General features: G+C 40.5%; 1 protein-coding gene across 4 annotated transcripts in view; it reads left to right on the forward strand.

Annotated features, from left to right (window-relative positions):
• Positions 1–14,056, forward strand: part of sema3h (sema domain, immunoglobulin domain (Ig), short basic domain, secreted, (semaphorin) 3H) — a 57,119-nt gene that overhangs the window by 15,171 nt on the left and 27,892 nt on the right. For 3 of the 4 annotated variants that reach the window (XM_078254537.1, XM_078254538.1, XM_078254539.1), the window contains exons 2-3: positions 7,583–7,737; positions 13,081–13,143. In XM_078254537.1, coding sequence (XP_078110663.1) covers positions 7,583–7,737; positions 13,081–13,143 — 218 coding nt within the window. Of the gene's footprint in view, positions 1–7,582; positions 7,738–13,080; positions 13,144–13,539; positions 13,632–14,056 lie in introns of those variants that run through there. The other variant, XM_078254540.1, reaches the window with a different exon arrangement.

Below are 14,056 nucleotides of genomic sequence, written 5' to 3' on the forward strand. Positions count from 1 at the left end.
TGTCAAGAATTAGTTTTAAAGTAATTTGTTGATTGCTTATCAAAAAACAACCAACACTTCCCAACACATCTGAAATTGGCATAAATTCTTATTTCCAAAAGACAAATACTATGACAAATCCTTAAAACAAGCACAAAAGCTTTGACAGTGACAGTTCTGTTAACGATAGGTACAGACAGAGCATGGTGCTGCCATCTTTACTGCCCCGCCTGGCTATTATGGGCTGTAACTTACGGAAGAAGTACGGACCTCATTGTATAAAAGAGTACACATTCGTTCAGTGACTATTTGATATTTGTGGAACCCCGCAGCCAATAACTGTGTGAGAATCTCTGGCTTTACCTCTGTAGTACTGTTGCTATGGTTACCTGCAACCTAATATAGGTTGAGCAATGACTGTTGACCAGAACCTGTGTATGTTTGAGGCATATTACCAAACAATTGGCATCCAGTAGTATTTACCTGCATGTTGTATGAAGTCTTTAGCTGTCTTTCTGCATGTGCGGTGTGTTTGTTCATGACAAACTCACCACACAAATGCATTGCTGTGTGTGTGTGTGTGTGTGTGTGTGTGTGTGTGTGTGTGTGTGTGTGTGTGTGTGTGTGTGTGTGTGTTTGCAGGAATGTTCTTAGCTGTATCACACGCCACACATTTGCTCTAATCACATCGAAGTCCATCAGAGCTCCCATGACTAACAGCCTTTAATCTAATGTTCACCATGGATAAAAAATACCCACAACTAACACACGCAGATACACACACACACACACACACACACACACACACACACACACACACACACACACACACACACACATACACACACACACACACACACACACACACACACACACACACACACACACACACACACATATATATATAAATGCAAAAACAGTAAATAAACAAAAACAGACACTCGCGGAGGCAAATAGGGACAAGCAGACACTTATACTACTACTATAAAGAAAGCATTCACGCATTTCACATTTCAATGTGTGTATATGTGTGTGTGTGTGTGTGTGTGTGTGTGTGTCTGTGTGTGTGTGTGCACGCACCAGTAGGATTATGTCTTAGAGTTTCTGTTCTTTTACGTCTTAACCTTTTACGTCTTTGATTCTCAGTGACAGGAGTCAAAGGCCAATTGGCTCAGATCAGAGGTCACGACCCTCGTTGACCCCCCTGTCAACTTGATGCTGATAAGAATGGCTGCACTCAGCAGACGCGCGTGTGTGCACGCAAGTTTGTGTATGTGTTTGCAGAATGAGCAGATTGTGTTGCTTTTATTGAACATGCAACTTTTATTGATAATATAATGTATGTGGTACTTGGTGCTTGCAGATCACTGTGTGAAAAAAACATTGTTGTGAAATAGTTTTTTAACATTTTAACCACATCACTTCCTGTGCAGAGCTACAATTTAGCCTCATACTAACTAGTACCCACAGAATATATATTATAGAACATATATGCAAGATATTCTTGCTTTATGTTCTCTCTGTGCCACATGACAACTCACTATGTTGCTACTTTCAATGCAATTTGAAAGCATTTAGGAGCTGAGAGTCATTTAAAAAAAATCTATTTTAATTCAGAGTTTCTGAAAAAGGCTGCAGAGTGGAGAACAGATTGCCTCTGGGTCGATGAAATCATCACAAACAGACACTGACGAATGCTGAACATTTCACTTACACTTTCACTACGACTTATAAAAGCATTTATTCTGAAGTTATTGTAGACTGTGAGGTGAATTGATTGGCCTTTACTGACTGTGTTTGGTTAGTAATGGTCGAACATCTCATTTAAGTCATCTTGACAGGTGTGTGTGTGTTAATATCCTGTTGAATGTTGGTACTGACAGATAGCCAGGCTGCGTGACACAGATGATGCTTTTTGTATCCTACAATATCTGGAAATATGTGTGCTTGGTGTGTGTGTGTGTGTGTGTGTGTGTGTGTGTGTGTGTGTGTGTGTGTGTGTGTGTGTGTGTGTGTGTGCGCGCCCTCCCATTTACTAAATAGCTTTGATGTCTTGGAAAAACACTCCATTATTCCAAACTACCCTCTGTGTTTTAGCCAAAGTGTTGATGAGCGGCGTTGGCCAAATCATTCATCTGTGTGAATGTGTGTGTGCGTGTGTGAGGCATGGGCGGTGGGGGGTGTGGGGTGAGGAGGCAAGGCCAAGAGACACACCACACACACCCCGTCACAAATAATGTCGGCATGGTTGCTGTTTCCAAGGCGACTGTCCCAAGAGTATGGGTGGGGTGGGTGCAGCTGGCGTTTCAGTCAGGGGTGTGTGTGTGTCTGTGTGTGTGTGTGTGTGTGTGTGTGTGTGTGTGTGTGTGTATGTGGTGGAGAAAAGAATGTGTGTTTTTTCATACTGAATAAGAGCCATTCATCATTGTGAGTTCAATATGGTAGACAAAAAAATTCCAAAAATGCTGTGTGTAAGATGGTGTGTGCAGGATAAAGAAGTTGTAACCGAAATCCAAACCGAAAGATTGTTTTTGTGGGTTGTACTTGTGGAAGCTAAAGCTAAATTAGTTTCAGTCTTGAAATGAACATGTGCTGCTGACTAACCAATTGCACACACTATCTATTTCTGCAAATGTATATATATGTGTGTGTGTGTGTGTGTGTGTGTGTGTGTGTGTGTGTGTGTGTGTGTGTGTGTGTGTGTGTTTACAAAGCCACTCTCAGTTCCCTCTTGCAGATCTAAGTGTCATCATCTTTGCCATAATGCTGATTTAATGCACTTTAAAGTGAGGATGCGAGCTGGATTTCAGCCTGTCTGACCCAATAGGATCTTGTGATGGTAACAGAGGCTGAATGTCGCTGGTGTTTCCACTGCAGAGGTGGTTTCACATTCAATTAAGCTGAGCTGTTCCCTTTATATTGAATTAAGCAAGGTCATGTCGTTCTTGTGGCACACAGACTGTAATTCAGATAGATACCCTGTGAAGAGGGTGGCAGAAACGTCTCGTCTTCAAATGGGCTTGGAATTTAAATAGTTTAACCCATGAAAACATTGTCGACTGACAATACAAATGGACATTGCCTTGCTCTGTTTTTTAAAGTTGGAATGAATGATTTTGTCTTTTTTGCAATTCAACATAATGTTTAGAAACAAGTAACGCGTGGGCTGAGGGGAAAAAAGGGTGCCGACGTCTTGAGCAAACAAACAAACCTTGAACAAAACAAACAGAAAAGTCACGATTCTGTTGAATTAATTGTGCTGCACCCACTGGAATTATTGAAGCCAAAATCTGTGTGAAGCAAAACAATATACCTCTCTGACCGTTTCTTGAATATTAACAAAGTACCCAGTGGCTAATAAGCCGAGATTTCCCACTGAGCTAAGGTATGGGTTTCTACTGTCTGCCTTTATAGTGCAGAGCTTTCCTCTCCTACTGTGACTGTTTCTCTGTTTCACATTATCTCTCCATTTCCATTGAGTCATGCCTTCCTCTCTCTTTTTTCTCTCATTTCCTTTCTGCTCATCCATCTCTTGTGTTTTCTCCTGACTGTCATGTTGTGGTTCCTCTGTCTTTTTTTCTTTCTCCTTCTCTTCTTCCTCTTCATCCTAATTTGACAGCCTTTTTTACTGCTTCCCTGAGTATCATTTTTGCCTCCCTCTCTGACATTTTTCCTACTCCTCTCTTCTCTCACAGACGCGCTGTCTTCCCAGCACTTTCCCTCACCCGTCATCCATCCAATCATCATTTCTCACTATCATCATATCATTTTTCCTCTCACTTCTGCGTTTTTTTTTCATCTGCCTCTCTCACCCTTCTCCTCCTCCTCCTCCCCATCTACTCAATCCACCTATATATCCATCATTCCTCACTCTGTTATTACACTACAATTTTCCGTCACGCTTTTGGCTACTCTTCCCCTTCATCCTCCTTTCTCACTTGGTTCCACTTCCTCTTCAATCCACCCATATGCCCATCATTCCCCCCAGCCCTGTCATTGCAACATGGTTTTTACAGGAGCTCTCTTTTCTATCCTCATCGAGCTTTCCTGCCCAATCCCAACCTGTCTTTTCCTATTCCTCCTCCTCCTGCTCATCCTTATCATCGTCCATCAATATTTATTAATTTCTTGCATCAACATTTCTTTCACTCAGCTTTCTCTTTGTGCTCTCCTCCTCCCCCTCCTCTTCCCTTTTCTCCTCATCTGTCTGTCATCTTGTCATGTTTTGACATTTTTCCTATTCTCATCTCGTAACTGTCTTCACCCATCAGACCGTTTTCATTTTGTTGTCACTTCTGTCATTCTGTCATTCCTACCATCCTCTATTCCGCCTCCTCCTCTTTTTGACTTTATCCACCTTTGCTATTTTGCTATCTCACAATTACGTTGTGGTTTATGTGCACAGTGAAAAATACAGATACAAAGTGTTCCGAAAACAAATCGGCAATACAGTATAATGATAGAGATTCAGCAAATTGAACGTTTTCTTTGGTCCACAAGAATGATGGACTCACAATATTCAGTTCTGTCGGATCACATAATAATAAAGCAGCCAGGAACCGTAAACAAAAGTCACATGGGCTCACAGCATGTTTCTTGTTAATTGGGGAGAGTTGTGAAAACCTGTCACCCCACCGTGTTAGACATTTTGATGAATTTGGATCTGGTCCTAACATATATAGATTCAAGTTCCTGTAAATGTAGTTGAGCATGATGGACTTTTCCACACTCTCTTTGTCTGGTGCTCATACCAGTTAAAAGTGCATGATGAAATGGCCGAATATGAAGCCTGGAGTTTACAGCTCGGTGGCATCTTTAGTTACCATAGCGAGAAAATCCATATTTGTGGGACTGCGTGAAGCTGAAATGAAGTGAACAAGCGGCACCTGCATTGCCTGTGTGTTATAGCTTAAGATACTCTTCATCTATCCTTGTATTTTATATCCAGTCTGTATTCATTTCATGGTCCTCGACAGCGGTCTTGTTTCATTTATTTCTCAGTCTTTCGGATCGATCTCCAGCACCTCAGCAGTGTCCCACTTCTCACCACGTATGCCAATCTCTCCTTTTTTCTGTTTTCCTTTTCTTCCTCTCAGTGTTCACTCCTCAACACATTTCATTCACCCTATAACTCTTCTCAAACCATTTTCTTTTTTCTAATACTATACCCACGTGCCAACTAACGTGATATGTAGCATATAAACAACAGATTATTCATATATTCAGAGTCATTAATTACTTTTTTTCTTAGATCCCACATCTGCTTCAGTCAGCTATAGTTTGGATAATCACCATGTGTTTGGAGAGGCAAGGCTGTTTGGGCAAAATGTAGAGAAAAAGGGGCAGCCACAGGGATGTGTCAACAGATTTATATTTTGATGGATAGCTTTGTGTTTGTTGGGTTGTAAATGTGGTGGGAAAAGCAGAGGTACTATGAGAAGAAGTTTTATCTTTGTGTTTTATAAGCCTACAAGAGGATAGCGTTGGCAAATTACGATGTATTTTTCATTTCATCAGCTCAGAAGAAGTTGAACAGGTTTTAACTTTATCAGATTGCAATGAAATCTGACGTAGACGGACACATCAACAGCCATGTCCGTACAAACACAAAGCTACATGAGTTAGCTTTCTATTGCATGCTTACATTTCCTGTTGATCTTTACAGAAATTGGTTGACACTGGTCAAAATCAGTGCATTTCTGATACACACTATACTTCAACATGCAGTAATTCATTGAGCTAGAGCTGCTAGGTTTGAATGAATGATTCTCAGTAAAGGTGCTCATGCTGGAAGGTAACACTGCTGTGCCCGTGATAATGTAAGGAATATTGACCAGATTATATTCTGTATGATCTTTGTCTCAGTACAGATTTAGATGCTTGAGGAAACACGCCGTATGTTTGAGAGGTGTTCTCCATCACTGCAAAAGGAAGAAGTGAAGCACCACTGTATAACCATACACACATCTCGCTTTTAATAAGAGCAAGCTGAGTTTTCTGCCGCAGTGAAAGATGATTAATCATTAATAACTCCTTTAAATCTTCCCTTGAGTGAACCAATATTGTGAGCAATAATTTATGTTAATTACAAGCTGTATTATATTATCCCATATATCCCATTTCTCCTTAGGGTCTGGTTGGAAAATATACTACTTTGCCTCTTGTCCCTTTGGAAAAGCATCGCAGAGTGGCCAGCTTGCTAGACAAGACTATGCTGTGTGCATTTTACTAACATTATGGGCCCAGCTTTCTGGGTTTTGAAGTTCAAACTGTGCTTCATAAGCTCTTTCTGCCTCTCACTGCTATTTAGAGCTGCCAATGTGTGAAGCCATGCCTGGTGCTGCTTTAAAGCCTATATGTTTATGCTTTTAGTTTTGTGAGCCGACGCCAAGTCCAATCCACTGAACACTTGGCAGTTAAAATATGAAAGTTAACACAAGACAGACGGACGTGCGGTGTTCTCATAGTTCTCATAGTTTACATGGTGCAACAGTGTAATCATTTGAAAAACATTTAAGGTGCACGCTCGTTATCTGTGCTTTCAGAATCGTTAGTTATCATGAAATCTGTCTGGAAATGTAGTTCAGGTACAGTGTGTCTGTGTGTAAGTGTGCATGTCTGTGTTTGTTTATTCACAAAAGATACATTCCATCCAAGTTTCTTTTGTTTCACCCGAAGTGTCCAGTGTGATAAGATTGACAATTGTGTATGTGTGTGCATGTGATGGATACTGCAGGTGTGGGAAAGCGTGTCTTTGACCAACATGTCAATTTATCTGATTGTTTGTCTGTTGAAAAAATAATCCTCAAAAACTCTGATCATCGTGGTTGGGTTAGTTCAGTTGATAGAGCAGGCGCACATATATAGAGGTGTATGCCTCGACGCAGAAGGTCCAGGGTTGGAGTCCGACCTGGACGATTTCCTGCATGTCTTCCCCCTCTCCCCTTTCATATCTAGCTGTCCTTTTCATTAAAGACTGAAATGCCCAAAAATAAATCATAAAAAAAAAAAAAAAAACATCTGACCATCTGTGGCCTACTTACAAAAACAGAAATTTGCATTGGGTGTTGTGTATATTTTTAATTTTTATCTTTATGTGTTTATTGTTCTTCATACCCATGCCTGTGTGTAAACCAAATTCCCCATAAGAAACATTAAAAACTCGACTCTACTCCCCCCTATAGAGCTAAAGTCAGGAGTCGATAAGCTTACTTTTACATAGCATAAATAATAAAGAAGCAGCTAGACTGACTCTCATTACTCACAGTAAAACCACAACTTGTCATTTTAACATTCCTGTTTGTGTACGGATTAAAACCAACAAGATAGTTCGTTTCATGAGCTTTAGAGGTGCTGGAAGGTGTCTTTTTGTAGAAAGCTGTTTCATCTGCTTCCTGTCTTTATGCTAAGCTAAGCTAATCAACTCCTGGCTTGAGCTCTATAATGCACAGGTGGAATCCAGCTTCTCATCTTACTCTCAGCAAGAAAGTGTATTACATGTTAATTTCTTCAAGATTCCTTTGCACATTTTCAAAACTGAACAAGCCGCGAGCCAATTTCTGCTGATTGGAATCCTTCATTTTGTCTTCCTCTCCTCTGCCAGAGCTGATCCAGAATGGCCGCCTGCTGACGCTGCCCCTGGTGGCTGGAAACCTGCACTCCCTGCAGCCTGACGAAGACAGGAGGCGTCTGTATGTGGCCATGAAAGATAACCTACTGTCTACCAGTCTGGACGACATAACTCAGAACCCACGCAAGGTTAGAACCGGAAGACACACACACAGACAGACACACACACACACACACACACACACACACACACACACACACACACACACACACACACACACACACACACACACACACACAGACAGAGACACACACACACACACACACACACACACACATACACACCTCAGCCCCTGTTTTCTGGTTTTTACCTTTAGTAACTCATATTAAGATGAATTAACTTCACACAGACAGTAACAGTATTTTACCAGTAGAACTACAGTATCTCCCCCTGGCTCCCCTTTCCACCTTGTTCTAACTCGGCCACTCCATTAAAGCTGCAGTGTTGTCACTTAATTTTGGCCTCATCACCATGTATTGTTTGGTTTATCCACTTATATTTGGAAATACAGTATGTCAAAGGCCTAACAAGCCTGTGTTAGTTGTAGAACTTAAAGGGGCCCTTTGGAGTTTTCTTATTAACGGTCCAATATGTAATATATTTACTGTAATAAATCCAAAAATGACCCCAATGCGTCATCAGATATTAAGGAAACATGCTAAGTTGCAACACTAGCTTTTCTGACAGCAATGCTAATGCCAGTATTTTCTCCTTTTTGAAATTTCCGTTCTGTGACGGACGTGTTTTAGCCTGTGTGTTGTTACCAACTGCCCAGTTTCACAGCCAGGCCGGGTTGCCAGATATACATATACCTGTAAAAACGTAAACCCAGCGCGCTATAGCTGTAACGTTAGTACAGTCATGAAAGCAGAAAACAAACGAACAGGATCAATGAAAATTTATTCTACCCGACCTAAAAATAAATGGCACGTTTCTAACAGTTGCGTGACCAGAGACGTAACAAACCCCAGGTAAATATTGGAGATGTATTTGAAAGCTGGAGACAGCTTAGAGCCCAAAAGGACACCAAGTTGGCTAATTTCCTCCTGAACAGGTAAGCATTAACTTCAGGCTAATTTATCACAGCTACTAGGGACAGGCATTTTATGTCATTTCAACATTCATGTACTCACATTGAATTATATAGCTAGAGTACCCGAGTTGGTTACTCGCAAAAACAATTGAGACACAGCCAGTAAAGTGATCCCGACTGGTCCTGGCTAACGCTGCCATGCTAACCCTGCTAACTGCTAGCTAACGTTACCAGAGGACCAGGCAAGCGGGCCACGGCTGTTTACAATGTGCAGCCTGTTCAGGGGGCGTAGCCGACAACAGTGAGTTATTTTAAGCCAAGAGAGGGGGCTGTAAATTGGGAAGAGAGGGCCGTGAGTTTGCAGTGTGTTTAGCGATTGTTGCTGTAATTCTAAGCCAATAAAGTGTGTTCAGTCGGGTGGAGAGGACGGCAAGGTAGTGTTATTTTTAGCGGTTCTCACCGTAATTCTAAGGCTTCAAATTCTAAGCAGAAAAAGGGTGCCTGTCAGTTGGGTATATGACTGTCAATATAGCCAGCATCTAACGTTAGCTACTCCACTGTGCTGTGGATGCTGCGGTCTCAGCCTGGCAACCTCCGTGAACTTCGAGTCTGGGGAGGAGGGGGCGGGGAGACGACTCTCTCCAGTATTTTGAATTTGTACTGCAGTAACTATTTTAAACACTAGCTGTCAGTATTACATATTGCACCTTTTACATTCAGTGTTACTCACCAAAACATATTGTGTGTATCCTAGAGGTCTAACAAAAGTGTTGAGTGCATTTCCTTAGTGATAAATCATTTGCAAAGCAGATTTTTAAGTATTTTAAATCCAGCTTAGTTTACATCCATGTTTAATAGCTTGCAGTCTTAAACTACTATTCAGACACCCTCATTGAGGGAGAAAACTCCTTTGTTGCCTTAGTTTTGTAACTTTCCAAATGGACAAACAGATAGCAAGATAATGGGTTTCAGTCAGGCCACAAATTATTTTCTGCACATTTCTCACATTCTTACCTCCACCACTGTCCACGTTCACTGCCAAAAAGCAGAACTCTTGTTGGCGCTGGATAGCTATTATGCTTTTTTTTTTTTTTTAGCCTACTTATTTATTGATTTCTTAAACCAGTGAGTGTCATGCTTTTGTGCAATTTCTGATGTAGTTGAATAATCAAGTTCTTTTTATGTGTACATCAACATTTTAAATACCAGAATTTTTGCATAACATGGATAATATGAAGCTTACTGATATGAATCTTAAAACCGTTAAAGACTCCTCTGCGCTGCCCTGTCTTGATTCAGCTGATCAAGTTCCTGCCCGGACACATGTCACTCATGCTAATGGGGCTGTGGGATGCTTCACGTATCTAACATCAGTGCTATTCTTACTCAAAGAAGCCCAAAGCAAGATTTTCAGCAGGAAACACACCAACTTTTAGGTGCACAGGAATATAGAAATCTGGGTTGAAAGAAAAACATTGACAATTAGATATAAATTACAGGTTTGCTAAAGTATCTGGGTTTTCTTCGGCAGCTGTATTTTTAAATCCAGACAGACTTGGTGATGGTTTGCCAACCAGTCTGCTTAAGTTCAGGGTCACAGCAAGGACAGCGACAATGTTGCCTTTTCATAACTCTGCCCTGCTGGATCAAATCAATATCCTCATCTGTCAGACGTACATGCACGCTATCAGGTAGGCAAGCAGACAAACAGACAGCAGTCAAGCTGGCCAGCCACCCACTCAGCCATGCAGTGAGCCAACAAAAGGATAGATAGTCATAGTCGACTCATAACACAGCTCGGTGCTGGCAGGAAAGTTATATATTTGTACATACAGTATTTATAGTATGTTTATATGGTTCTAGCTCATGTGCAGTTTCTTCCCTTGTGGTGTTAAAACCACTCACAGTGCCATCTTCTCCACATTTCTGTTTATTTTCTCTGCTACTGACATCCAGAGCTTCTTATCAGTGCAGCTTGAGACCAAGTTATTCCTATTTTTTCATTTTTTTGTTCTTTTCATGAGTTTAAACCTAACACATATGTGCAGTCTTACTGGCTCAGTGAAACTGATTTTGGCACAGAGAGATGGACACGTAAACAGTTCCTCCAGTCCATCACAGTTCAGGGCAGGGTGCCAAACGTGACAGTGTTGCCTTCAGTCACATTTTTCTTTGATCAGGCCAAAAAAACCTCAAGGCATTCCTTCTGTGTGAGTCCACAGCTGGCAACCCACATTACACAAAGGGTCACCAAGGGTTTGAGTGTGTTTGTGGCTTTCTGTTGCATATTTGTTCGTTATTCATTCTCACTACTTTTGTTTCCATTTTGTTTCTTTCCTTTTCAGCACTGGTATTCTCTGCCAAAGTACAGAAATGTGTCATTTCTCAACATCAATTTTTTCTTATTTGATTTATATTTTTTTTCCTGCCAGTGACTTCTATATTTTGCATAAACCCAGTATGTTCCTGTATGTTTTTTAAACTGCCAGTCAGCACGCTCTTCACGGAGAGGTACATTTACATTAACCAAAGTCTTACCTGGTGAGAATCCTTTAGTGGTGGTCCATGTTCCTGTCAGTGTGTGGTATTTGGAGATAAGAGGGAATGTGGTCTCTAATCTAATCTGATCGTCTCGGCTCCGCACCGGGCTCTGCGGGAAGGACTACATCAGGGAACGATTACTGGACATCCAGAAGAAATGGTTTCCTGAAAGCACCATCATTTGTTGTTAATCACTTTCAAAGAGTTGGTGTCACATTTTATAGATTGAAGCAAATTCAGACTTGTAGAGCCAAAAGAAATCAGCAGCTCGAGAGTTTTCTGTTAGGGCCAACATCCATGCACGGATCATGTCTTATTCTTTCACTATTAATGATAATTTAACACTTTTCATTTGAAAGGGATGTGAACTAAAACAAAAGATAAGTACCTGCATTTTTTTTCACTTGTCGTATCGATTCAATCTCTGCTTCACTGCTCTGAGGGAATGACTCAGGCAAATATTTAGTTTAGTCATGTAGCTGCTATGTGACACAATGCCGCACTTCTTTCTCTCGTTATCTTTGACTTTATTATTTTGACATGAAAGCAGTGGAATAATCCCCATTTTGGAGTGTTTATATTGTTATATACTGATTACGTTAAAAATAATCCGCTGGTGAAGTCATCCATTTTCTGATTAGTTAATTAGTCTTTTCTTTTTTTTTTTAAACACACACACTCACAACCAAACCTAAATAGACCCAAGCAAATATGACCTGCTTCTTAAACAACCTAGGGATTTTATTCAGACATAGTGATGTAGACAGTTTAAAAAAAAGTGGATAAAGACTTTCTCACGCCTTAACTAAATACTTAAATCAGTTAACGTCTTCATATCTGACCCTGAGCCATACATTTGACAGGTTTCATTGCTTGCCTTTATTTCTGCATAGCAGGGGTTTTACTTACTTTTCCCTTTGTCATTCATGTCCTTATTTGGCAGTGATGCACATGGCAAAGAGCCTAAATACATTATAAAATATAAAAAATAAATTATAATGAACTGGCCTGTGGGCTGGTTGAAGATCAGAATAAGACATAAGGCAAGTATGTTGGCTTGCGTGTGGGCGAACTGTCTAACCAAAACAAATCAGACAACATTTTTGCTTTCTAGCCAGCCTGCTGTTCTTTTAACATACTAGGCACACAGTCTGATTCTTATTGTCCTGTCGTATCCTATAAAACCCTTAACGTACACCAGACAGACTAGAAACTTGTTGCTAACGAAAACAAATCTGTCATGACAGAAAACCAAGTTAGAAGAACTGGAAGCTTGATGGGTCCTTAGATTTCCATTTGGTTCTCTCAAAAGTGTTTAATGTTAGCATCCTAACCATGGAGTCTTTAATACCGCCACACTCAGCATAATTTACTTATGTAACGAAACAATTGGCACAACTGGAACTGGTGTAATCACACAAATAATTATATTTAAAACAAATGTTTATGAATGACCAAATGATTATTGTTTACATTAACAGGACATTTAGCCAGAGGCGTGCTAATTCACACAACTAGAAAATCAACTGATTGCTTTATCCAAACTAATGACAACAGTTGCATTACTGTGCACATGTGACTGTAGCTAAAGACACGGTAGTCACAGTTAAATGGTTGACAGCTTGACTCATCATCAGGACTCAGCTGCGCTGTCATTTGGTTTTTATTTTTCCTCCCTGAAGCTGACTCACAAGAGGTATTACAATCTCCCTCTTCTCCTCCTGCCTTTTTTCATGTAGATTAGTCATGTTTTGTTGACTCTCCCTGCCTCCCTTCCTCGTCAAGCACCTGTCAATGCCAAACGCCTTTTATCTGGGATTTAGAGTGAGTAATAGAAGCTGTTTTTAAAATCTTTTTCTCTTCCTCTTCGTTTTTTTATCTCTCTCGCTCTCTGTAGCTGTACTGGCCAGCTAGTCCAGACCGTGTCCAAGAATGTCTCATGGCTGGGAAGGATCCAGAGGTGATTTTACACACACACACACACACACACACACACACACACACACACACACACACACACACACACACACACACACACACACACACACTACTGTGTGTTACCATGAATGCAGGCAATTAGTTTTAAAGTCACACAGGGAAGAAAAATTCATTTACACAGAATTCTACACATATATGGATCAGTGGCCTACAGGTCATGTCATATCAGGTTTAACATCCTTTCTTCACTGCCTGCTGCAATGTTATACTGCCGCTGCACACAAGAAACTGTCTAAAGAGTTCTGCAGCAATAAAGTAAGGCAGTTGCATGATAGATTACAATCTAGTGCGGAACTAAAGTTGAATGAATCTGATTAATTTGGGAACAATGAACAAACAACAGAGCTCTGATGCTGGCGAGGATATCAAGATGCAGGTTAGTTAGATTCATTAGCCCAACAAAACAACATGTACAGGACAAAATGGACAGACTTTGACAGGGAAGAAAAGGTAATGCTCATTGAGCAAACAAATCTTATTTTCAAGTTCAGTGTAGCCAGAGCCTTCATGTCTTTTGTGCGTAAATACTCTGGCAGTTTGGGCAAAGTTTGCATTTTTTAACAAGCACAACAGATCCAAATGAGAAACATAAAGTTCATGTTTTTGATGATGTTATTTCAATAAAATTAAACTTGGCTCGTTTTGGTATTACTTTTCCAATATTGCTACCTTGTGATAGAAATTCAACCAATTAATATGACATAACCACTACCATAGATATATGTAATAAAACAATATTACAAAGTACTCCACTTCTTCCATTATTTTCTCACATTGTGGTCCCTCTGTATGTGTTTGTGTTTGTTTGTGTTTGTGTGTGTGTGTGTGTGTGTGTGTGTGTGTGTGTGTGTGTGTGTGTGTGTGTGTGTGTATCT

Source organism: Sander vitreus, chromosome 7 (genome assembly GCF_031162955.1).
Source record: "Sander vitreus isolate 19-12246 chromosome 7, sanVit1, whole genome shotgun sequence".
Classification (NCBI taxonomy): domain Eukaryota; kingdom Metazoa; phylum Chordata; class Actinopteri; order Perciformes; family Percidae; genus Sander; species Sander vitreus.